Source organism: Sinohyriopsis cumingii, chromosome 6 (genome assembly GCF_028554795.1).
Source record: "Sinohyriopsis cumingii isolate HCF-2022 chromosome 6, ASM2855479v2, whole genome shotgun sequence".
Taxonomy (NCBI): domain Eukaryota; kingdom Metazoa; phylum Mollusca; class Bivalvia; order Unionida; family Unionidae; genus Sinohyriopsis; species Sinohyriopsis cumingii.
Genome location: NC_142966.1, coordinates 64705864 through 64731518, shown reverse-complemented (window position 1 = coordinate 64731518; position 25655 = coordinate 64705864). Strand labels below are relative to the sequence as shown.

Sequence of the window (25655 nt, the reverse complement as noted above, 5' to 3'; positions counted from 1 at the left end):
AAAAGGGCCGTTGGGTCTTGGTGGGTTTTAAACAACAAACTTAGGAAGTAATCAACTTTAACTGTCTTAAGCCTTTGCCACGGCCAAGGCCTACTTCTGGACTGCATACTGTCGGTGATGATGATTTGGTAGAAATTATTAAGGGTGGTATGGTAGGTGTTGTCACAGGGTTGGATTGTTTAGCTCCGGAAGGTCTTTTTCTCTTCGGTCGTAATAAAGAAGTCTGATACATTTGTTTCAGACTTCTTAACTCCACTAAAATGTCTAACAGTACCGTAACCGTTTGACTTTCACCCTCTTGTTTCTTGGCTGCTTCTTCTTGCTGTTTCTTTCTTACCTCTTCTTCTTGCTGTTGTAGGAGAAAAGCTTGTTCCGCTTCCTATTGCTGTTGTATTAATTTCTCCAATTATTCTTTCTGTCCCTGTTTAAAATTCTCCACGTGTGATAAAAAAGGAGAAGGTGACGAAGGTACTGGTTCAGGAACAAATTCTTGCGAAAGAAAATCCCCAATATCCCAATTCACCTCTTCTGGAAGTAAGTCCGGGTTCCCTTGGGTAGTGTCTACGGTCGGTGCACCCCAATTCATTTTCTTCTGAGTTTCCGTCATGATTATGCTCACTGTGTCGCACTGATTGACTGCGCACAAACGCTAAAGTCTCTATATAGGGAATGTGACGTCACGGACTGTCCTTTTCCGATTGGAGGAATGTTGACTGAATTTTGTAACGCGTGTTTGGATTGGTCAATCAACTCAATCCGTTTCGATCCTCCCTCTCCCTATAAATACTCGCAGTTCGCTGCATTCCTTCACCTGTTCTCGTCACCAAGATGTGGACTGACGTGGAATCTTCAACTCTTGTGTCTTCAATGATGTTTAGAACGGACTTACCCATGTACGTCCAATCTACGTGGACTATTGTCAAGATAACAGATACCTGTGGGTGGAAAAGAAGAATCTACGTAGAAAGACAATGTTGTTTAAAGAGAGTGATGATCTACGGTCCCGAAGTAAGACAGAGTTTAAGGACAAGAAGGAGACCTAAGAGGTGCCCTCTATGTTAACAGTATGGTATGTTAACATAAAACACAAAGGCCCTTTTCAGGGCCACTCCAATGTCTCGAAAAGAGATTCCCTTTCATGCCTACATTTCTTTTTTTTTTAAATGTCTGTTTTCTATTATCTGTTCTATAAATCTTCCATGTTCCATAACACTATACAGACCCACCATGTTCAATTTCCATTGTTCCTCGACAGACCCAATCCATTGTCCATCTATAGCCCCATCCATGTTAAAATTCCCCATTTTAAATTCCAATTGTCCCCATATAGTCCCATCCCACCATGTTAAATTCCCCTTGTCCCTATATTCCATATTCTGTGCTCACCATGTTAAATTTAAATAGTCCCTATAAGGCAAACCCCCTATTTTAACGTTAAAGTCCCCTTGTCCCGCTATCGTCCCCATATACTACTCACCAATATGAAATTGAATGAGTCTGTAATTATATCATTAAATGGTCATGGCTGGGTCTTTATCAATGCGTAAAGTTTACCTAATCACTCGCAACGTAAATCAAATCTGAAGGACTTTACATTAACTTTGTGACTAAGTAGGTAAGGTTTACACATCGACAAATACCCAACCATGATTAGTTAATTGGGTTATATGTAGTTTTCTTCAAATGGCTCCCGAATAATTAGTACCATCTAAGGGCCACGACTCTTAAGCGGATAGTCCTATTAGTGCGTTGCTGCTTAGAAAAAATATCCATGAATGAAGTCTACCAAATTACCCAAAACCGTACCTGAGCAGTCGAAAATCTCATGAAATCGAATGTATTCTTGATGCAGGGGAATATAACCTTTGTGTCAATTTAAGCTTCTATTTAATTAAGTTTATTCAAGAAACCAAAACGATAAAATCGATGATTTAGTAGCTTGTTACGTTTTATAATAATGACAAACTTGTTGCCTCTGTCTCTAGAAATGGAAATGGTCAACGATAGTTGAGGGAATGGGTGTTGGCTGGATAAGAAATAATGTTAATATTAGATAGCACAATTATCCCCTTCCAACATTTAAATTTTATACTCAGCTTCGTCAATACTTTAAATACTTTATGAAAACATAGATTCTACGATAAAAATAGATACTAGTATACGTGGTTCGTTTCGAGATGTCTATCATAATGCATTTTATTTTCTACATGTTACGCGTCGATGATTTATTGTGCTTTTTTACCCTTCGTTTGTATTGTTGGTGGTAACACTGCGCTTTCGGTTACTTTGATTACTATCACACCCTCGTGCCCAAATAAGTTATTGTGTCTACATGTTATCAAATAGTATAGATATTATTTCAAAGAACATGACTTTCAGTTATCAGAATAGCTTGAACTATAAATGATAAAAGCAACAACGAATAATATGTATATTTCACCTTTCTTCTGGATATTTCAAATGTCACTCGGATATAAAAGAGATAAATATTAGTTGCGTACCAAATATAATATCAACCAAAACAATAATTTGTATCCAGGAATATTTATTCTGTAATTTTATAAAATTATTTCTAAATAATCATGTCATAAAAAAATTGACCTTTGCTGAGTGTAACTATATGGGAAACAACTATATTTCAGAAAATAATGAGACAAATACTTGTCGTCGGAGGGAAGTGTTTCTTTTGCATGGCAATCTAACCCAGATGGAGTTTGATTCGTATAAATCTAAATCCTAACTCTGATCAAATATTTTAAATACTTGAAAGAGGAATTATGCGTAAACGAAAGTGGATGGTCTGACGCACAGCGGACAGCATAACCTTCATCAACAATTAATAACGCAGAATACTCACAATAGAATAAGGCGAGAACAGTAAAGGAAGGCAACCTGGTCTTAAAAAATGGCACGCTGGCTTCATTTAAAATAAACTTCTCTATTTTGAAAGTATGGCACTCTAGAATCAGTGAAAATGTATCATTAGTTCATAGGTTTAACATTCATATAGCACACTTGCCTAAAGGGGAAAGGTAATGCTAACAAATATCCATATGTTTAACGTTATGAGCCTATCCAGCCTCAAAGAAAAGTCAATGTTAGACAGATTCATAGGACTGATATTATCGGCCTGTGTTGCCTCAACGGAAAAGGTCATGTTCAACACGTCCTTAAGATTAACATTATGGAAATACGTTGACCAACACCCTGATATAATGACTAACACCAACATTTATTGATCATCATCTAAACCTACTTACCAACACCATAAGAACTAACCAACGCGAGGTCTGACTGACCAGCAGCCATACTTAGTAGTCAAAACGTACACCTGCGCATCAATACCCACCTCAACTAACAATCATCATCACCTATTAAAACAGCGGTTCGAGGTTAGGATACAAATTAAAAGGGTTAAATAGAAGTCCGACCCTAATAAATAAAACTATCACATATGACCATATAACCCAACATTCTCCCTATAGCCCCTTCAAACTAAAATAAACAACCCCCTTCCCTATAATTTCCTATAGTCAAAGTGGAATGTAAAGAGAGAAAAGGTTATGCACAGCAGGCAACTCATATATATATATATATATATATATATATATATATATATATATATATATATAAGTTTTGCGTTAAAGACATAGCCAGAGATCAAACATAACACATCCAAGCACATAACATACAAATCAATAATGACACGGAATTTAGTCTGAGTAGTGGTCTCTTTTAGCTAAACTTTATATTAGTGGCATCACCTCCAAGGAGAAGATTATTTTACAAGACAACACTCAATCTATCTCCACTAGAAAGGTTGATAGAGACGGACAGGGGAAACTGAGCCTGGTTAGTCTCATTTTTCCAGTCCTCCACTTGTGGGATAAGTTTTTCCTTGGTGTTGTGTGTTCTTGTTGCTGTTGTTACTATTGAAGAAATGGTTTATATTTTCTTTCTGTTGCATTTCTCCCGCTATCCTTCCTCCCTTCCTTTGCCGTAGTTCCTAATATTTTTGATGAACTCTTTTGTCAGTTTTAGCAGACCTGGGTAATGAAATGTTTTTTCAAACGTCTGTCGTAAAATAAGATACAGCTGGTCCAGGAGTTGTTTCGCCTTGTCTAAAGTGACCAGAAGCTTCTAGAAGTGTTCCCTTCTTACTGGAAAACATGTTATTCTTTCTCGAGTCGACGATGCGTAGAAAGGCTTGCGAACGCATTTCTCTGTATGGTATAGACACGGACATGAAACAAAAAAGATTGCATAGACAAAATGGAAGAACAGACTGTCTTTTAAAATATCACGAATCAACCAACATCATGTTTTTCAGTATTATTTTATTTAATAAACACCATTACCCTGGTCAGGAAACAAGAATGAAAGATAAGTATTTGAGGTCACCTCCTCTTTATGTGCAACATTCTCAAAATGATAAACACAATACAAAATCCCTACAAACGATATCTCCCAACGTAATTGTTGTTTTCTGAAATGCCTTTGGAACTGTTGGTCCATAATTGTTCTTACATTCAGAGTCAAGAAACATCTAAAATATTATTTCAAGTAAAGAAATATGACCAAGGTTCAGTTCAAAGGTCTGGTATACAGTTTCTAGCCATCTCGAGTGACTTCTATCTTGGACACATGAAAATATTGGAACTGCAAAGGGTCTTGATTCATCATCCCGTTGAGAGCTTCACTGTCAATAAACATATAGGCAGTGGAGAATGGATCTTGGATTTAAGTCCAAACGAAATGCTGAAGATGTTTACTTCTACTCATTCTAGGGGACACTTTATTCTTTTCCAGATCAGACTGATGTTATTTCGCTCTTTGATAATACGTCCAAACATTGTACTTAAATTCTTGTTCTTCAGTGTTGATTTTGTACCCGCTAGCATCAGACATCAAACTGAACACGGTATTCCATCAATTCAGTCTCAGATTTACATCCATGTCACCAGGCAAATATATGTCCAAGTTAGAATGATCAGTCCTTCTTTTGGTCTTCATTAGTCAATCATCAACTCCTCTAATGTGGTTTGCATCATTATTAGCAATCAAAGCAGTATCGCTGAACTAGCTGAGAGTGTCGGGATTCGATACCACACACGTCCCGAGATGCGTATTCGTTGCTTCTCTTTCGTACATGATCCTGCTGCTTAATGTGTTGTACATGTGCATATCGACTTCACTAAACAAAGAATACATTAAATTATTGACTGAATCACTCTTGAAATGGCATTTGGATTGTTGTTGTCGCTCCTGATGACTTTCACTTGTAGGTATATGCAAGTGTTATTGAGATCAATGTAATCTTCAGATTGCATTTGATGTTAACCTTGATGGAGATTGAGCTGACATGGAATGCCATTCTACCCAATTAAATTCTTGCACCGTCATTGGGGCCCTAACAAATAGATTGAGTGCTCTATTGGAAAAGTTGCATTATTTATTTTGTAAACATCAAAATCTTTGACAAGTCTTCCCTTCTATATCTTGTCGTGATCATGTTTGTGAGGTATTAATAGTTTTATGCCTTGTTATTGCTGTGTCGTGGAGGATGGATCAGCTGTTTCGACCGGAGTGTCATGTAAATTCATAGAGGTGTCTCGGGGTCTCAAGTATTTTTTTCCTGTCTCGATCAACACATTTTTCACAGCCTTCAGTAAAAGCTTGTTTGGTACTTTGATTGTCCATGAATACGTTTAGGAATGTTTGTTTCTGTAAGGCATGTCAGCATGTTTTAACGCATGCAATCATCGAGTCACCAAAGTTTCAAGATGGGTGTCAAAGAGGAAATGTCGCTTATAACCTATTTCCGAAACTACATTTTTGGTCTAAGTAATAATTGGTACACTGGATATAATCAACTGCACCTCACTTGACAATCTTTTCCAAAATATTAGTTTCAGCGTGACTTTTTCGTTGGAAAAAGAAATATTTTCCTCAAGATCTCCCTTTATAATATTACGTCACTGTCGAAATACAACTTACTGCCAGGAAGATAATGACAATCCGCATATGCTTTGTGCACGTGAAACATGTTTTTTCTTTCTTCGTATGAATCTGTGGCAGAATCACTTTGAAAGGAATGACTCCCAACAAAAGAGATGATGTGTTTCCAACTACAACCACGTCGAAAACCACTTCATCAGAGTACATAAACATCAAACTAAGACATTCCTTCAATTAGACAGTGTATCGAAAATACCTGAATTTGTTATATTGGCATCTTTCGACTGAGGCGCTGGATTTGTATTTACACTCAGAATGGTAATCAAACGTGATGGATATCATTAGCCGTAGAACATTCCAGTTTTACACGATGCGAAAGTGAATGATTGTCGATCAGCACACTTTTGCGTGTATTGTCAAATGCTTTTCCAAACTCTTCGCTGGAAAAAAAAAACATTACGTATCAACATATCAATGAAATGTCGAGCATTTAAATAATAGCCTGCCGAAATTCTCATAGTATGGATGTCAGATTGGATATTACTTGGTGACGTTTTTGCTTCATAAAAGCCAGGGTCATGTTTGCGTAGGTGTTCTTGTACTTGTTCGTTGAGTACTTTGGTTTGATCTGCTGCAACATTATTTGTGTTTGTAATTGATGATTGCTACCAAAACCACCCACTTTCCAATTAATTATGTGATCCAATTGTATGACTGGAAGTAATTCTGCAGTGAAGAAATATAATGTGTTTACTGTCGAGGCAATCATTCATAGTACCGTCGCTATGTAATATCAACTATTACTGATTATTCATGGTTCGATGATTCTCGTAAACGAGTAGCAACTCGATGGCAACAGAGACGAATAATTTTTAACGGTTCGGAAAATGTTGCTGCCTATGGTTGAAATGAATTATGGGTGATTTAAATAAGTCTGGTGTTACGATGAAGTTCTTTTCTTGGAAACCTAAATTTAATATCATTTTTTCTTGGACCAAAATGTCATCAAAGTTGACAAGATGTTATTGTCTAAAGTTGGATACGATTATTTCATTTTTGCAAGGAATCCCCACTAAGTGAAATAGATTCTCTTTAATTTAACGTGAGCAATATCATAGCCGATTGACACTTTTGTAACACCACAAGATGCTTTTGGAGAACGATCCAGCACAAGCAATTTGTGTTCGATTAACAGCCTATACCAGAAACAAAACACGTCCACGAGATGGAGAATGTACATTACCTCCAACATTGACGATCCAACTTTTCGCCAAACAATTTGAAAAAGTAATCTGCAGCCATACGTCTAGAGTGGTTGTCAAAATTGTGAGACAATCACAGAGAACACAATGCATTTTAAACAGAACAAACCTGCTTATTTTTGGTTTATCAAACAAATAATTTAAACATTCAAAACAGGTATGTTTTCTTTCCTTCATTTTTATCAATCACACACAAATTTGGCATAGTTAGCCATATCATAGTTTCCTGGCGTCGAATTCGGTACGTTTGCAGTCACGTACATCCTTCCAATTATAAATATATTGGTATACCTAAATAGCAGCGCACAATTCTTGGTAATTATGACGGTTAGATACAATGCGATCAATCACATCTTCACACAAGGGTATAGACGTTGTTTTCATCCCGAATATCATTAACTTTAATAGAATGAGTTCCTCTTGCACAGACATAAATTTGACAAAGAGAATTTGCCAGTGATCGAAATCATATTCATTCATTCATCAACACACACGACACATCGACTTAATTCATAGGACTTGTATCGTCTTGTGAAATGAGTACAGTTAAAAGTGTTTGATATTCGTCTAAATTTTGAATTGTTTCATTTAATTTCTTTAATGGAACTCTGTGCATAAATGCACGCAGAAATCGTGGCATTGCCAGATTTACCGCGTGCTCGCAGAAGGGTCTTATCGCGTGTTTGGCATAAATAATCTCTTTCGAACTTTTCTTCAGTCTTCTTGACTCAGTCTTTATATAGTATTAATATAGGAATGGTTATTCATTAATCTCATTTATGGTGCAATTGTTCTTTGCATTTCACTTTCATCTGTACAGATACTTTTAAATGTGTTTTCTCAGCTCTAGTTGCGAAATACAAATCTTTTTCTCTTTTAAAGTACCATTGGAAATTATATTCTACATCCACCATAAAAAGACAATGACAATGCGTGGACCATCTGAAAAGTTTAAGGTGAGCTGCAACTTTATACTCCCATTAGTGGATTTTCACACAACAACTGTAACACTGTACATTATCTGCTCCAAGCGGAGAAATCCTGTCCTAGTTCAATATTTATGAGTGGATCCTTTCAGATATTTTGACAATTTCCCTTTCAGTCTGTGAAATCGATTGCTAAAATCACTATAGTCAGTCAAAGGCAGAGAAAACGTGTATTGTTCTTTTATTCATAATTCTCGATGGGCTTGTGGTGCCCAGAGTAGATTGTAAGTGCGTGGACGACGTCCATAGTTTAGCCAGCTGACGGCATCCCTGTTTATAGTGGAGCAAGACCTTGCTGCATCGCTCTCATCGAAAGGTATATTCGTCCCAGCATTGAGTAGTTGGATACATCCGATTGTTTCTGTGTCTATTTTGTCCCTCTAGGTGGACGTCTCTAATCAGACTTATATTTCTTTTTTTGGAACTCTTTCAATCTTATACTGTAAAGTGGTACCCATATGGTACTGACGTATGATCAGGAAGACGCAATCGTTTCTTGTAGTAGATGTGATGCACTTTTGTGAATATTTCACTAACGATATTGTGATCTAACAAACGTACGATCCTTAAAGGACTGGACGTTTGGACACGACCGTTCTGTTTTTGACCTCACTATGCGGCTTCTTTTAACAAGTGAAAGTTCGCCACTTCACGAGAACGTGTTAGTCCTTTCAGATGGCATTTTGTATGAAATGGTTCTCTCATATTTCAGTACTGATGGCTGTACTTTTTTCGCCCACTGGCAATACTCAAAATAGTCTTTTCAGAATGTTCGCAGGTCGAATCTTTGAAATGCGTGCCTTCGATATGATATGATAATCCAGAACAACCGATATACATGAAACTATCGTTGTCAAAGTACGCTGTCGCCTAAAAATTCCGAACAAGAGTTCAATTTTAAACGGTCATCGGCTATAAAGTAGGCAGTAACGATGACATTACCAAACTCACCGGCTGGAACAAATTCCATGAACTCTTCAAATCTTGATGCAGGATTTTCAACAATTTGAACTGAATGTATTTACTTCGATCCACCAAGTATTCGGTCTCAGCCAACATGGGAGCTGGCGAGTTTTCCACACAAACATTATGATTTAAACAAAAACTCGTCCTCCTTCATTCTGTTGTTTGTGTTCCAAAATAATGCCTTCTAGGGGTCAGTACAATTGCTTGAATTTGCCTTTACGTATGAATTATGACACCAGTAAGGACTACTGCTCACCTTTTGTTTCAACTTCAGCTGTAGTTTTCGTCCTGCTGAAATGTTTCTCGGAAAGTGCTACATTTCGTATAATTCCGTTTCTAATGAATTTTTTTTTCTTTTTAACTGTGAAGTATCGAAACAATCGCTGATATTCTTAAGAAACTCAAGCATATCAAATTTTGAAACAGTTTCCTTACAAGTCACAGTGGACATAATTTAGATACCCATGAGAGCGGAACACAATTATATGTCATTATCTTTTACCTTGAACCTATTACTGAGTATAGAGAATCACTAAATTCGTCTGTCTCGAGATCGAGATATACTCAGAAGCAAAGTATCATCGTTCAGACTAGTCTTCCAATATATGCAAGCATATATTTTATAAACACTCATGGATATACGTTTGTTTTATCATGCTAATAAATCACTGCATATACAAAACCGAGATCTTCTGAGACATTCCTAGGGCTGATTATAAGCTGGCTCATTTGAATCCAATCCGATACAAATTCTGGTCAAAATTAAATTCCACGTGTATGTATTACTGTGCTCATAAATTCAATGAAGGGCATGTAAGGACCTTTATCTTAACCCCAATGTCAGTTTGGTCCTGTAGTCCAAACTCCTTCAGACTTTTGGATATACCAGGCTTACACCATTTTAATTCAAAATCAAATATATATTGCAAGAAGTGATTCAGGAATAATTCCATGTTATTTAAGTCAGAGGAGTAGAGAAAATACGACTGTTTAGATGGCCACAATGATGTCATATTGAGAATTGGACGGGCATCATATTCGTTCAGAAACAGCTGCATTGTACGATAATATTTTAGTGAAAACGCCGATAAAACCACCCATTCAAGAGCAGCAGACTTTTTTAAAGATTTTCTTGATGGTCTACATTATAAAGATTAAATCAGAATAAATTTACTTTTAGAAGAACTATAGTTTGCAATAAGGAAGTGTTTCGTACCTTGCTTCTGTTTTGTTTTGGGGGGTTGTTTTGGGGATTTGTTGGGTCTTTGTTTTGTTTTAAATGTTTGAATGGCCATCAGTGGCCATGTTAGAGTGATCTATAAATGCGAGCGAATTCAACCACTAGTCAGCCCGGGGCCCAGATCAGCGTGAAATTGTGTATGCGTTAACGTACACAGAAGACTTAAATGGATAAACCTAAAAAGTTGCTTCTGTCGCCTTTTCTTATTGAAACAATCCAACGAAATGGTTTCACAAATGATGGAAAAGGAATGCTAGACGTCGAATGTAAAGGTTAAAACGACTGTGACACAGGTAAATGCCCATAAGAACCGATTATTGCTTCACAATTAGTATAGTCTTGCTATTTGTATTGGTCCCCTACGTCCTTGGTGTTCCTTTCTTGCTATAAGTAAATCATTTGAAGAAGAAGACGAAGAAGATGAATGCAAACGTGTATTCAATATCGAGAGCAAAACATGACTTGCAATTCAGGCAATGTATGAATCACTGTAAAGAACATAACAGTTTATATTCAATGACTAACCAAAATTTGAGTCTCAAGTAGACTTCTCACAACAGATTTTTTTCTACTAGCCGAATTGCTTGATTCCATGGATCCCAGAATACTGAGCGAGTCGCTAACTATAGACCATTCTCAGAATGTATTCATGTATTCCTGTGACCCTGAGTCAACGAATCCAAAACGAGGTTAAGATAAGCACCAGCATCATTTTACCTCGCAACCATGGCTGCTACAATTGATACTGGCAAGGGTAAAAATCGTGACGAATATTGCTGTGTTCCGTTGTGCAGTGGCAAAACTAGAATTCACGTAGATTTAAGCTTCCACCATATCCATCAGTGAAGAAGATGGAGCTTCATAGAAAATAGATTGTTGCAATACGTCGAGATGAGAGACCGAATTTTTAAGATTAAAAAAGTGGATGATTGTTGGTGTGTTTACATTTTCTTGCAACTGAATGATGTAATAAAGAGAAATCCAAAGGCAAAATATGTTCTGTCGATGAAGCAAATGAGTGTATGTATGTGTGTTTTGTAATGGTAGGTTTCTAAAAATGTTACCCCATGTCCTATTCCACAAAAAGGGGTCATCTAAATCTGTGTACCTCCACGCAGCGAATTTATATCAGCGATTATGAACTTTATTATCTCGTTGAAAAAATAGATAGAAACAGTAGAATGAAAATGACCACGATAGAGAAGAGAGATAACACCAGTACAATGAAAACGATGAGAGGACAAGTTGAATGAAATTACGAGAGAGAGAGAGAGAGAGAGAACGTGACTGGATAAGAGTTAATTAACTCTTGATAAAACCGATTGATGTGTGCAAACGTAAGGGAAAATGCTCACTTAAATCGCAGGCCATTGAAATTTATCATTGTAGTCAGTTAATGTTAGAGAATTCCCCCAAAAGGGAAGTATGTATGTATGTATGTATCTGTATATAATTTATCCTGCCTTTTTTCTTGCATATTGCGGCACATTTGTACTACTGTGATATAATTTCAATGGCCTTTGCTGAAATACTTGTTTGATTTTTTGACAACTAATTATTGCAACTAACTCATGTTGTTTGTTTCATTTTGGAGACACCCATGATGAAATTCCCAACGAATGCAAAAGGAATATCTGGCAAACAGGTCAGATCGTTACTCGATGTACAGTAGGACGCCATATTTTATCTCTATCTGCCTAGCTTAGCCTAGCCATTTGATTGCTGAACTAATGACCCAAAATTCAACCGTGAAAATTAAGTAACTATCAGGCAGCCTCACACCAAGTGTCGTGTACTTCTCCGGTAAATCCCTCATACCTACTAATTCGGTGAGAAATTTGGCCTATACTCCATTGGCAGTTCTTGTTTGTTCCGATATTTGGGAGCTTTTCATTTGTATTTTTTTTTTTTTTTTTTTATTTTTTTTTTTTTTTATTTTTTTTTTTTTTGACAATTAGGATTTTTAGTTCCTCGCATAAAGGACTAGGGAGAGCACCAGTGCAAATTGCTACAGCCTTGTACCGTATTCCATCCAATTTATTTTAATAAGTTAAGATGAGTCGAGGTATACGCATAGCATCCATAATCAATTTTGGACCGAATCAGCGTCGCATATAACGTAGGAAGTGTGGCCTGATCCGCCCTTCAATCGGTGCCCCATAAGAGGTTTAGATCATTCCCGCACTTTCGCACTAGCTCAGCGATGTGTTGATCCATGCAACGTGCTCATCGTATTGCATCCTTGAGAATGTATCCACTTTATCAGTTTTAATGTTTATCCAGTCGAGGCAAAATATTGGCGTTTACTTACGCCATTTAGTTAATAGTGGAAATAATAACCCAATGTCTTGCCAGGGCTAGCATGAAGTCTGGCCCAATCTCATCAACCTCTGTCTGCAGTAGCCCGACCACAGATTCACTGCATGGGTTTCCCTCTTTCCATGTTCCCCTGTCTTCAGCAAACTGAGACAGATCAAGCTGGGTCAGATCGGCTGATACTGAAGAGAAGAGGAAGTAGTACTATACCTTAAGGAGGATCGTTTTCGAGCTAGCGTATTTCAGAGTATTGGTTGCCTACTCGAGTCTGGAATTTTTGGCCTGTTAGGAACTTTATTATCCATTTGCGCATGCTGCCTGTTGTCATGTAGTGTTTCAACTTAGCAACTAAACCCTTGGTCCGGATTACATCATATGATTTTTCAAAATCAAGGTAAAACGCGGTTATATTGCAATCACATTTCAGGTTTGATCTTTGATTCCAATGACAATTAGTTGGTCCAAGTTTGCAGGTGGGTAGATGAGTTGTGGGTAGATGATCAATATCTGGCCATTTGAACACTTTGGAAGTAATCAACACCTTGATAGTATTCAGGTACCACCGATTTAAACGAACAATGTTATCTCAGTGCATAATGATATTGTTATCTAATTGTTTATTCTCATGTATACCACCGTGTCGGCCAGTTCTGCGTCTGCGCAACGATACCTCATTTCTGTAAACATTCGATCACGTGTTATTTTGGGTCAAAAATCCATTTCGTGTCAAGAAAGAACGGTCGTACTTTCATTAAGAAAAATGATATTCATAAACTGTGCAAACACATTCCACATTTCGACCCAAAATGCATATGAAAATGTGATTTCTAAATGTCAACATGAAGACCCACTCCATGACCTTCTTGAACCTGTATCCCAGAAAATCCTATTTGCTATGTATCTTTTAGAATCGTACAAATAAATACATTATTTTTAAAAGATGGAAATGTATACCTTAAAAGAATTCTGCATTTTAAACCAAGTTTATAATTTTGCACGAAGTTGTCCCACGCGTACAAAATCGTCTGCTACCAACGTGTCAACTTGCCCCTAGAACGGGATTCTCAAGAAATTCCTTGGCTTATAGTCTGTTTCTAAATTCTTTAATATTTTTTCTCCATAAACAAGACGTTGCAAGCACATTACATCCTATTCATTGTTGTTTCTCTGCCACAAAATAGCTTTTTTTTTTTATAAAACGAACTTTTCCTGAATTTTTTACAAGATCGGTTTAGTTGGCTTAATATCGCTTGCCCTTTATTGGAATTATTACTTTTAATTTTGTAAAACTAGCTATAAATTTGACCTAATTACTCAATTGAACTGCTAACAGAAAGAGTCCAAAGTAATGTATTTCATTTATATAACCCGACTGATAAATGTTACATCTTTTCAAAGCTGTGCGCAGAATAGGCCGACATATCGCGAGTCATGAAAACACGTGGGTGGTACCCCGTGTGTCCAAAATTTTGAACAGAATATTCTGGCTCCAACTGCCTCTTTACAAATGGCAAGCATTGCAGTATTTTATTTTCGTCAATTGGTCGTACCGGTATGCTCTTTTCTTCAGTATTGGTGACGGAAACTTTAGGTGCGCAGAAATGCCCGACAGCAGTGTGTGTGTGTGTGTGTGTGTGTGTGTGTGTGTGTACAGAATACAAATCATATGGCGAATTACAGTCCTTTCAAGTTCACTGGATCCAGCAAGGGATCACGTTTGGCAGGCAGGGTTTGGTTAGGATAAATAATTTGACTACGAACAATGCAAAACTAGTAGCTACCTAGCCTGAGCGCTTTCGACTCTCCGTGAATCTTTCTCAAAGGCAAATACAAAACATAGACAAGACAAACAAATAAAACAGAAAAACCGCTGTGTTCGCAAAACTTTACATGACTATGACTTATTACTGATGCAATAATATATTGTATACTGGCCTAGAAACTGATAAGCCATAACGACATCTATTATTTTATGTAAATTTATGTACGCGCCAATAATAGACCAGTTATATCATTGTTATAGTAGTAGTTACAGATTCTTGGGTGACTAATAAGCAAATTTAGATAATTATTTTAAAGAAAATATCTATTTTTCTCGTTTTCTTGGTTTAAACCGCTTGGTTTCAATGTTCGAAGGCGGCGTATCCAGTAAGATTCCTTTTCTTTCCCGGTTTCGTAACTCCAGTTGGGGTTGAGAGCAATTGCAAAAAGTGTTATATCACTGAAAGTGTGGCCACGGGAGGAGAAGTGTTCTGCGACTCGGCTTCTGTACAGATTTTTTTGTCATCCAATCAGATCTATGAAGGTTGATCCTTTTGTGTAGCTTTTCAGTTTCTCCGACATACTGAATGCTACAGATCTTACATGTGATGAGAAGACTAGCAAAAGACAGCCTTTCACAAATACAATTATCTTTTTGCGGCCGACACATTTTCTTTATTGCATTTATATATAATTGGTCGGCACTGAGGAACCTGCAGTGGGTAGAATGGTCACTCGCGCCGCATTTCACCACCCCACCCCACCCCATTCTACTCGTTGCCGATTCTGCATTCCACAATTCGCTTTTGGATCCATTATCACTCCGATCGTTGTCGGAAGTGACCGAGCTCTGTTCGGAAAGTAACAGATTGACTGGTTTGTAACAGTGTTATCAACTATTTCTTTCATTAGTGAAGAATCAGTCTATAAATATTTCAGCAGGTACTTCCGTCAAACAGATGAGTCTGGAACTAAATTTAGTTGGTGTGTGTTAATTACAGTTTTGTACGAATAAGTCTTTTAAGATGGCCAATCAGTATGAACAGTTTGTGAAGACGTCTCTCAGCAAGGTAATTTTTACGTTGCTTGATAAGTAAATTGTCGTTTTCTTACTTGTAAATACCCGTCAGTTGATAAACGTCTTTAAGGTTCAACTTACATTGTAACATTAACTATGACGTATCATCACAGGCCCTTAAAGTTTAGTCACTCTGATCATGCACAAGTGTTCACAACTTGAGATAAACGAATTTCATATAAAACGAAATATGATATGTGATTAATAAAGACATGGTATGAAAGAACAAATACAAACGATACTCCAGTTCCGATCTATTTTCTCCCTTGAGAAATGAAAATTAAAAAAAATAAAAAAATCATTGACGCTTGATGAGTATAGAGAAATTCACTCGATTAATTATTCGACGTACCTGGATATATTATTGTGACATATATGTCATTACAACCTAATGATCTGAATTTGCCTTATAAAGTCTGTATATACCTCCACGTTTGTTTGTACCCCCCTCCCCACCGATTTCACTAGAGGAAATTTTTAATGTGATAAACATTGTGCAGGACTTAGTCAATTTATTAATCAATTTCGAATTTCTAACATGACTGACCAGAGTGGCAGTAACACTGGCATCATCTGCACCTTTTTCGTGTTTAACAGACTTTACATACTAACATAGTGCCATATTGCATACGCTATGGGTGAGTCTATTTTACTCAGACAACAGAGTGACATAGTTCATCCTATTCAGTTACTGTCAGATAATTCCATAAATTACCAGTGTTGTGAGCTTAGAGTTATATCCCTTTGCATAGATGAACATATAAATTACATGGCCTGTTAAATCCACATGAAAGGCAAATTTGTAGTTATAAGTCTTTTTTCTTTGTTTGATTTGACAGTCTAAATTTTGGAAGCAGATGATATAGTATTTATCTTCTATCCATATACATGTGTGGTTGTTCATTCACCTCTTTGCTGAAAATGGACTTGTCCAAGAACTGGAAATGACCAGCGATCAAAGTTGTCTTTTACACTGAAAACATCCATTTGTAATGAAATATGCGATGATAAAGTGTTAAGGCAACCCTGGGCATTATCAGGTTTGAAACTGTAAGTCAATAACTTAACCAACTAAGTTCAGTTTATCATTTATCGCATTTGTGCTTTTCTTTTTTTAAGTCGGTAGAGGGGTACAAACAAATGGGGAAGTGTATTCAGACTATAGCAGTGCTCAAAGATTTTTTTTTATTAGACACAGGCTTAAGGCTGGTGACTAATAAAAGCCCAATCATAAGCCCTGAATCAGATACCACAGGCCCAGACTACAATTTCCATATACCCCATATTTCCCATATTTTAATATTATTTGTCTCACATTGTTGCAATTGCTGCACTGCAAATATGAATTAAGTAGAAAGTTCCCAAATGGCATCATCAGAAACCATATTTGTAGTATGCTGGCAGATTTACTATTGAGTTTATATGGTGTTTGGAAGATATGTAATTAATAAGTTGATTTTCCTTCAGTGTGCCTTGTTAAAAATGGTCAGTTTTGGTGGTTGCAAATAGGTGAAACTGCCAGGTTGCCCACTGTCCAGGTAAAATGTGCAGAATATCATCTGCTAGTGACCTTATTGGGAAGCATGTATAGGGTTCAATAAGGGGTTTGAAGGTAATGCAGATATCATGAATGTTCATCACTACACACACTAGAGACTGGATGGTACTGGTGTTCAAACTTCTGTGAGTGAATCCTGGTCAGGACTGATTTGTTATGGATGACCACATCGTTAGCTTTGTCTGTGATGCAGTCTGATCTTTAGATATGCTTATCTTTATAGAAAAATGAATATAGATCATATTTGGGACTGAACATTTCTTGGGGGAAGCAGGGCAGAATAATTTCAGGTTTTATGAGTGCTTTACAGGTAATACAGCAGAAATAAATGCCTCTGTCTAGTACAGGTGGTAATGCTTTGTCAACACAAATCAATACTGTAAACACAAGCATGTGCTATTATTGTCTTTCAGTGAATCTATTTTTTTAAATTTAGTTTTGATAATTTGTTGTCACATTTCAAGGCAAGCTGAAATCCCAAAATGTCGAAATCATTTCTCCAGTCAGCAAGCCCTGGACAAGATGACTGTCATCAAATTTGTAAAATCCAGATACTGTATATGAATGTAATCCAGTAGTATTGACATAAACAAATGTAAATATTTCAGTATGATTAGATACAATGCAAGCAAATAGTACATACAACCGTAACCCAAAAGCATAATAAAATTATTACAGCTGTCTGTGCACAGTAAAGCACATAACATTAGTGGTTCACTCTACTATCAAATATTGATACTATTGGAATAGGGACATGATTATATGATAATCACAGTATGAATATATTATATTGATATTACACAATATTGAAATGTTTGTATGAAACTAGCATTGCTGTAAAAATAATTTTAGCAGCTTTTTTCCAGTTGACATGGGCATATTTAGAGCAAATGTATCACAAAATTCCATAATAGGAATCTTATTATTATCGTGCTAGTGATTGCAGTCAGTTGTCAGGGAATTGCCAGATATGCAAGACAACTTAAAGTAATTTCTTCCCTGTGTTTGTCATATAGCATGTAAGCACTAAGTTGACCAGAATGAACTAATTGCCAAACAGCAATTTCTGTAAGGACAAAATAGAGTATACCATCAGACTAAGACATTTTGTATCAGAAATGTTTTGTCGAAAATGGAAATGATTTACAGACAGTACATGAGGCATATTTTATACCGGAAATAATTACCTTCCACTCAGAGTTTTGCATCTGTGCCTTAATAAAAACTGGTTTCAACTTAATTTGACACTTTTTGGATTTAGTTATGTATTTCCTGACAGATGCATGGAAGCCCTGGTAATGTCATTCTAGTAATAGCACAGAAGGATATGACTTCTTATTTAATACAGAACTCAGATTGATAAGGAAAGGTACTCCTCCTAATTAGTTATTATTAATGAATGTTGAATTCAAGATTAATGTCCAAAAGCAAATGTAAGGGTAATATTTTGTTGTATTTCTAAGTGTGAACATCTTTAGGTTTAGTGATGCACATTTAGTGGAGTTTACTATTGTAACAAATAAAATGTACACTACATTTGAAAATGTGCTGAACAAAGACTTAAAAGTGCATCATTAAAAATTTGCATCAGTCAGTTCATAAAATTAATCTGTACATTCCTTTCTTAGTCTTTTTGTTTCATGTCATACAGTAATCTTACTGAAATTTGGGGGGAGTTGGTTTTCATTCAGTCATGTCATCTTCACTAGCCTTGGCTCAGATATGTTAATCATATCTACTCCTTCGCAGACCAATCAGATATTTCAGTGCTTCAGGTCAGTGAATTTAATGGGATGTGGCAGTAAGCCACCACATCCAATCAAAATCTAGTTGTTCAGATTTGAATACTGTTTCTACATGATCAAGTGGAGCACACAACTGGAATTGACTCAGCAATTTTCCACTGCCAGTCCATGCTTTACAAATACATCCTTTCCCTCAAATACACCTGTAATGGGTTCCTCTGATACGAAGTCATACTGTTGATCTTCAGCTTACAAAGTATCCTTTTGAACTCATTTGTCTTTACCATTTTTGGCTGATGTACAATGCACTGCTGTTACATGCTATTGGTTAGAGTTCATTATATACCAAGCGAGGTAACTCATGAAATTCAATATATGTCACAAGGACAAAACACTGAAATATCTGATCAATCTGCCAAGCATAGTTGGTTTAACATATCGGAATCTTGGCCAGCAAAGATGGTATTCATGTGTATCCTGGTAGTTAACATATTGAAAGTTTTTTCAAAATCGTATATACAACTTTTTTGTTTTCAGTACAAAAACCCAGATGTAGCAAAGCAAGATGTGATTGCTGTATTCAATGCCTTTACAGATCTAAGACCAAAGTTAGAGGACTATGGTTTGTACATTTGATTTATAAATTACATGTAAATTAAGACAAGAACTTTGAACTGCTGCTGGCCAGATATTCTTTTGCTTGTTTCTTTGTATGTTCTTCTCTGAGGTTACTGGCTAGAGACAGAGGTCTCGCTAAAATTTTTAGTTTTTAAAACTAAGAGTCCAGGACTCCCATTTTGGTACAAATGGGAGTCCCACCAACAGAAGTTGTAGTCCCATCCCAGAAAATATGGAACTTTGCAGATTTGAAGAAGTATTGGTTGCCACTGAGTTTAATTTCCACATTCTTTACATCACTGACCTACAGCTCTTGTTCATCAGAATGAGACTGAATTTTATCAATCCAAGGAAAGGTCCTATTCCAAACACTAGGCCAGGCATCAATCACTTTCTTACATGTGGCTACTTTTCCATCCCAATATCAGTCCTTGCAACTTGACACTCTTCTGAATCTCATTTCTCATTAGTCTGCCATTTAGCCGCAAATTACTTGTCCAAATTTGTAAACAGCATTTTCATTAAGTCTCAGTGTGTTTTGATTTTGAGGTCACATGCACTATTTATTCAGCTACCTAGGAAACGAATGCAGTGAATGCTATAGTTGTTCATTAGATGTACTCATATATGAATTAACCCATGTACATCTCTGGGTTTTTCTGCTTCTAAATTCAGTCATTGTAAACTTCTGCACATTTTCCCACCCTGCAACCAGTTGAAGTCTTTGAACTTGCTCCCCAGCTGCTGCATCATGTTCCTTTGATGTACTCTTAATATGATATGCTCATCAGTTTTTTTGTCAGCCACTGAATACTGTCATTGTAAATATCAGCACAGCTAAAATGATCAGTTGATCAACACATTTTCCCACTCAGAAGGTGGCTGAAGCAGAACTGGCAAGTCCTTGAATTTGCTGTCCAGATATTACGTGTATGGAGGAATCCTGCTAAAGCGATTTTCTGCGTCCCAGATAAGCATTTCCAAGATGTCTGTAGAGACCCATTACTTAAAAAAATATATATTGTGCAGGTTAGGTATTTAACCAGGGACTTGGTAACTATGGCCCAAGGCGACCTGGCTTGATTTGATTTGTTTATATCAGCAGACTTGGTGCGAATTATAAGAACAGGCTCAGGGCAAGAGAATTTGTGTGCTAGTACCATTTTTATAAGTCTTTGGTCTGACTCACCAGGGGTTTGAACCAGTGACCTCCTGTGTCCAAGGTGGATGCTTTAGCCGCTTAGGCCACTAGAGCAGTCGAAAATTAAGCATTAATGGTAATACTGCTTTCGTTCACATTTCTTTACAGTATTCAATGATGGAACCAAGAAAACTCTTTTACAGTTGGATGGAACCATTCCAGTGACTTACAGAGGTAATTATCAGGTTGCTGTTATGGGACAAAATATCTCATTAATTTGAACATTTTTTTAAACAGTGACAAACTGCTCAATATATTTACCATGCATTCAAAGAAAGACAAAATCAGCTACATGAAGCACACATTTGATGTTTCCTTAAGTTATTTGGTTAAAGGACAAAAAGCATGTGTTTACATTTCAATTTAAAACTCATTGTCCAAATTCCGTGGAAGGCAGGGAAAAATTTGGACAAACCTAAGTCCAGATAAATAAAATCAGGTCCCTGTGTTTTCCTCATTTTCATGGGTATGAAGTTTTGGGGTTTTGGGGTTTTGTTCCTAAGTTTGTGAATTTGCTTCTGTCACAGTTGGCATATTTTAGATATTTAATTTCATTGATTAACCACAAACAAATACACAAATGATGATATTCAAAAGAACAAAAATATACAGACAACATAGGTTGGTTGCTTGAATGTTATAACAGTACTAATGACAGTTATAAACACAAATCAAACACTTGTAAAGATCAAAACCCTGACACTTTAGTTTTGTCATTGTGTAACATCAAACAGGGCTAATGCAGCCAACAGCATCAAGCAAAGTTGTATTGAATTACACTGATACAAGATCTTTTACTTAAATGACTGACTTAAATCACTTCACCATCAGTACATTACTACAACATTACAAGTGGTTAACATCAAAGTTAAGACTAGAAAATGTCTGAGAGATCAGTCTCTAACTGTGGCTTTCATAAAGTTTTGCTAGTGTATTCTGCAATTTTGGACTTACCTAAGTGGTAATTGTTCACTTGTACAGCAGATTTCATTGACACTATGTTGGTTTAGCGGTTGTTTCTGAAAATTAGTGACATGCAAGCTTTAGTACTGGACTGTAATTTAAAGTGTTTGAATAAAATGAAAAGCTATTGGGAGGAATGAATTTTATGTGGAAAGTTTCCTGCTTGGAATAAAAAGTAGAAATGCTTGCATTCATCTATACTTCATGTAGAGTATTCGTTCAGATGGATTACGGTCTGGGGACAAATCTTACATAAAAGAATTGCAGAGAAGAAAGTAATTACACTTACAGGTATTTACGAAAACAGTTTCACATAAATAAGTATTAAATCTATTTTTTCCTAGATCATTTCATTAGGCTTTCTTAAAGTTTCATTAACACTATTACTTAAATGCTGTCCGTCTTTCCATACTGATTTCACATATGTTAAAATAATATTTGATCAGTCACACAGAAATTGCTCATGTTTTTATGTAAGTGCAGTGTGAAGCTGGCAGCTTCCAGATACTAAATGCATTAAAACAAAACAAAATGCAGAACAAAATCCTTCTTAAAAAGAGTTAAAGTAAAACATTGTCAAAAAAGTTAAACTGTTATTTGTTTATTTCTAGTTAAAATATAAACTACTGATTGCTAGGAGCATGTCCATAAGAAATGAGGAGGAGTGGACTTTTAGCATCACAAATGGCTCATTTTTGTTAAGTCTTTAAATTTATGGATAGGGACAATAATGAAATCTGTGAAAATTGATATCCCGTAGAAAAAGGTGAGACCTCCATAGGTCAAGTGTACACACTTTGAGAAGACAATGTGAAACCAAAGTAAGAAAAACTAATTAAAAAATGACTGATGGCCAAGGCACAGCATGGTGCTTGTTGTCTGTCAAGGTATTTTATGTGTGTTAGAGCCTCTTCTGAGGTCAGTCTCATTAAGAGAAAGGGCATTTCTGTGCACTGGTGTACTTATACAAGATACTATTTGTACTGCAACAGAAACATTGGGTTACAAGGTTAATGCTCAAATGCACAAGTAGAATGTTACATATACAGTGGGGGCCCCGAGTGGCAGTGTGGTCTAAAGCGCTCTTCATTACGGATCACTGCCATCTCACCTCTGTCTGCAGCGGTTCGAGTCTAAGATTCAGCCAATGTGGTATGTGAGAAAGCTTGCCAGTAGCTTCTCGTGGGTTGGTGGTTCTTTCCGGGATTTTCCCGGGTTCTTCCTCCACCATTAATACTGGCCGCCATGTATAGCCTATCCTGTGCTGAAAAATGGCATTAAACCCCACAATAACAACAACAACCATATACAGTGTATCAAACCTCTGGATATTTCACAAAGGGTAGGGAACATCCCAAAGAAAACTGGATGCCAGCAGAAAGGACAACATGTAGCACTCTACTTAAATAGTTTGCCTCAAAGTGGGGTCAGCATGCAACATCCATTTCAAACAGGCTAGGGGTGGTACTAATATGGGTAAATGAGATTTTGTTTTATTATACTATGGATAATGAAATGGTCAGCATAATTTTCAAATATATATCAGTGATCTCTCTAGATTTTTGAAGGCATAATGATAAATGTCCTAAACGTTTAGTCTTGAAACTGCCATCTTGCCCGCTTTGCCATCAAGATAGAAGTTCTGTAGATGCTTGCAAAAATTGGGGAAAATTAACTTTAAAATAACCATAGGCATTGGTGCAGCAACTGCACAGGAAACCACCTTAACTAAGGATGACCTGACAGACTAAGGACTCAGATATTCCCATCAAAACACTTTTTGTTTTGAGAATGGGCTCCAGAAATAATTATTTGTTGGGCAACTGAGAATTTCTTGCTGTGACTCAGATTATTGGTCCAAGTGAGTCTTGTGTGTGATGGAACCTTTAAAACAGGAATGACAGAGCCATGAAGGTGTAGTCGCAACATCAGTGAGGCAGGGCTGAGCAAATCTCATGGCCTGATGTCCAGGACAAGAGAAAATTTTGGCTGAGCTCGTGTTAGATATAATGTCTTTCAGATTGGTTGCTTTTACAACAAAATCAGGGGTCACGCTACATGGAAAAGTGGGCAAATAAATTGCCTTATAAATGAAGACTTTGCCTTTTTCTTTTAGGAAAGCAAATGTGACTTTGCTCTGTGAATTCTTAAATGATCATTGAGTGACCATAAGTTTTGGGATGGTCCCTTGTCTTCGCAAGTTATTTCCGATGTTATATTGTAGCTTAAGGCCACATGTAGGCATCAAGACATCAAATAGTTGGTACTGATTTCAGTTTTGCCAACAAACTCTTGCATATTCACAGTTATGTGTTTTGATAGCTGATTGACCATTAACCCTTTTCTTAGTAAATTATAGCAGAGATGTTATATATATATATATATATATATATATATATATATATATATATATATATATATATATATATATTTGGTTATAGCAACTATCACTGGCCGATTTCCACAAGTTATCATTTGATGATAAAAACATACAAATTTGTTTTACAATTGTTTGTAAAAAGCAATTTGTGTTTTAAGAACTGAATCTGTGACCTGAAGATTTTAACTGCCACATGTACATTATTTTCTTCATAAAATCAGTTTGGAAACACAAGTGAACCAATGCCTGACATTACTATACATATGTAGACAAATAATAAACCATAAATTTGCCATCCTATCGATGGACTGTTCTAACGAAGCTGGAATGTAAGTGGTTACATTAAGAAAGCCCCTTTTTATAAAATAGATGCACTCATATTGGCTGTTTCAATTCGGTTGGAAAGAAGGTTTTAGTTCATTTATATACTGACTTTAATGCTTTATTGTATTATCTATGAATAGTTACTGTAATGTTTTATCAGCAACAAAGAAATTGAGATGAACAAAACGGTATGAAGACTTGCATTTGCTTTCATATACATGTTACAGGGGTTGTTCCAAACAAGTTTATTCAGAATTTTCAACTGCCATGTTTTGTAATAACTTTCCATAAAGAAAAAAATATCTTGTTTATTGGTGGTTTATTAAGCATTTTTACTTGCTTGCAGTTACAATACTGTGATCTCACTGCTCCTTTCAATTAAAATTCATTACAATGCATAGCTTCTACAGAGCTTTTAAGTAATGTTGCCAAAATACACTACATATAAATATAATACACAGTTTATAATATACATACAACTCAGAAAGTTTCTACATGACAGTATTGCTTAAAACCAGTGTTAAATGCAGATATGCATACTGAGAAATAGAGGATATATATATATATATATATATATATTGTCCAAAAGGAGAAGTCACAGTCACTTCTTCCTAAAATTCAAGTCTAGCTTGACCACTGAAAATAATATTATTAAATGCGAATACTTTCAGTATAATTTATCAACAGGGATACCTAAGGGCACCAACTCTCAAAACATTAATTTCCAACGTATGCATAGGATCGTCGGAGCCAATAGATACAGTGTCACAGACTTAATGTACACTGTTGTGTGAATGAGGTCACATGGCTTACAAGGTGGCTGAAAGAGCTCACCTGATTATTTGATATCTTAAGTGTAAGAGTAAAAGTACAAATTCATGTAAGATTATACCCCGATTATACATGCAAAAGGATTGCAAATCAGATTAACTGAAATGAATGTTAGAATGAAAAAATTTCCATTGAAAAAATTATTTTTATAAAGCACAGTGATACATTTGATGGATTAAAATAAGTAATTTATTTATAATTGATTACTGTGCAAGCGTAAGATATAAATATTATTTGAGAAAATATACAATTATAGGCTATCATAAACTATGCACTGGTGTAAATAAAATCATAATTTTCATACACAGATGATGGTTATTGTGTATTTTTCTAATATTGATTTGGCTCCAATAAGATCATATTTCATGTAAAAATACCATGTCTAAATTTGTTCATATAAACTTAGACTTGTTATAATATTTCTAGGGTAGTGTTTCTAAAGCCTTTGCCACATTTAAAATTCATAAA

At 36.1% G+C, this 25655-nt stretch overlaps 1 protein-coding gene across 2 annotated transcripts in view; it reads left to right on the top strand.

Annotated features, from left to right (window-relative positions):
- The first annotated feature begins 15423 nt into the window (after nt 1-15423).
- Nucleotides 15424-25655, top strand: part of LOC149797098 (tumor susceptibility gene 101 protein-like) — a 52208-nt gene continuing 41976 nt past the window's right edge. For both annotated transcript variants that reach the window (XM_089961770.1, XM_089961769.1), the window contains exons 1-3: nt 15424-15559; nt 19408-19492; nt 20798-20863. In XM_089961770.1, coding sequence (XP_089817896.1) covers nt 15515-15559; nt 19408-19492; nt 20798-20863 — 196 coding nt within the window. In that variant the 5' untranslated portion in view covers nt 15424-15514. The remainder of the gene's footprint in view (nt 15560-19407; nt 19493-20797; nt 20864-25655) is intronic.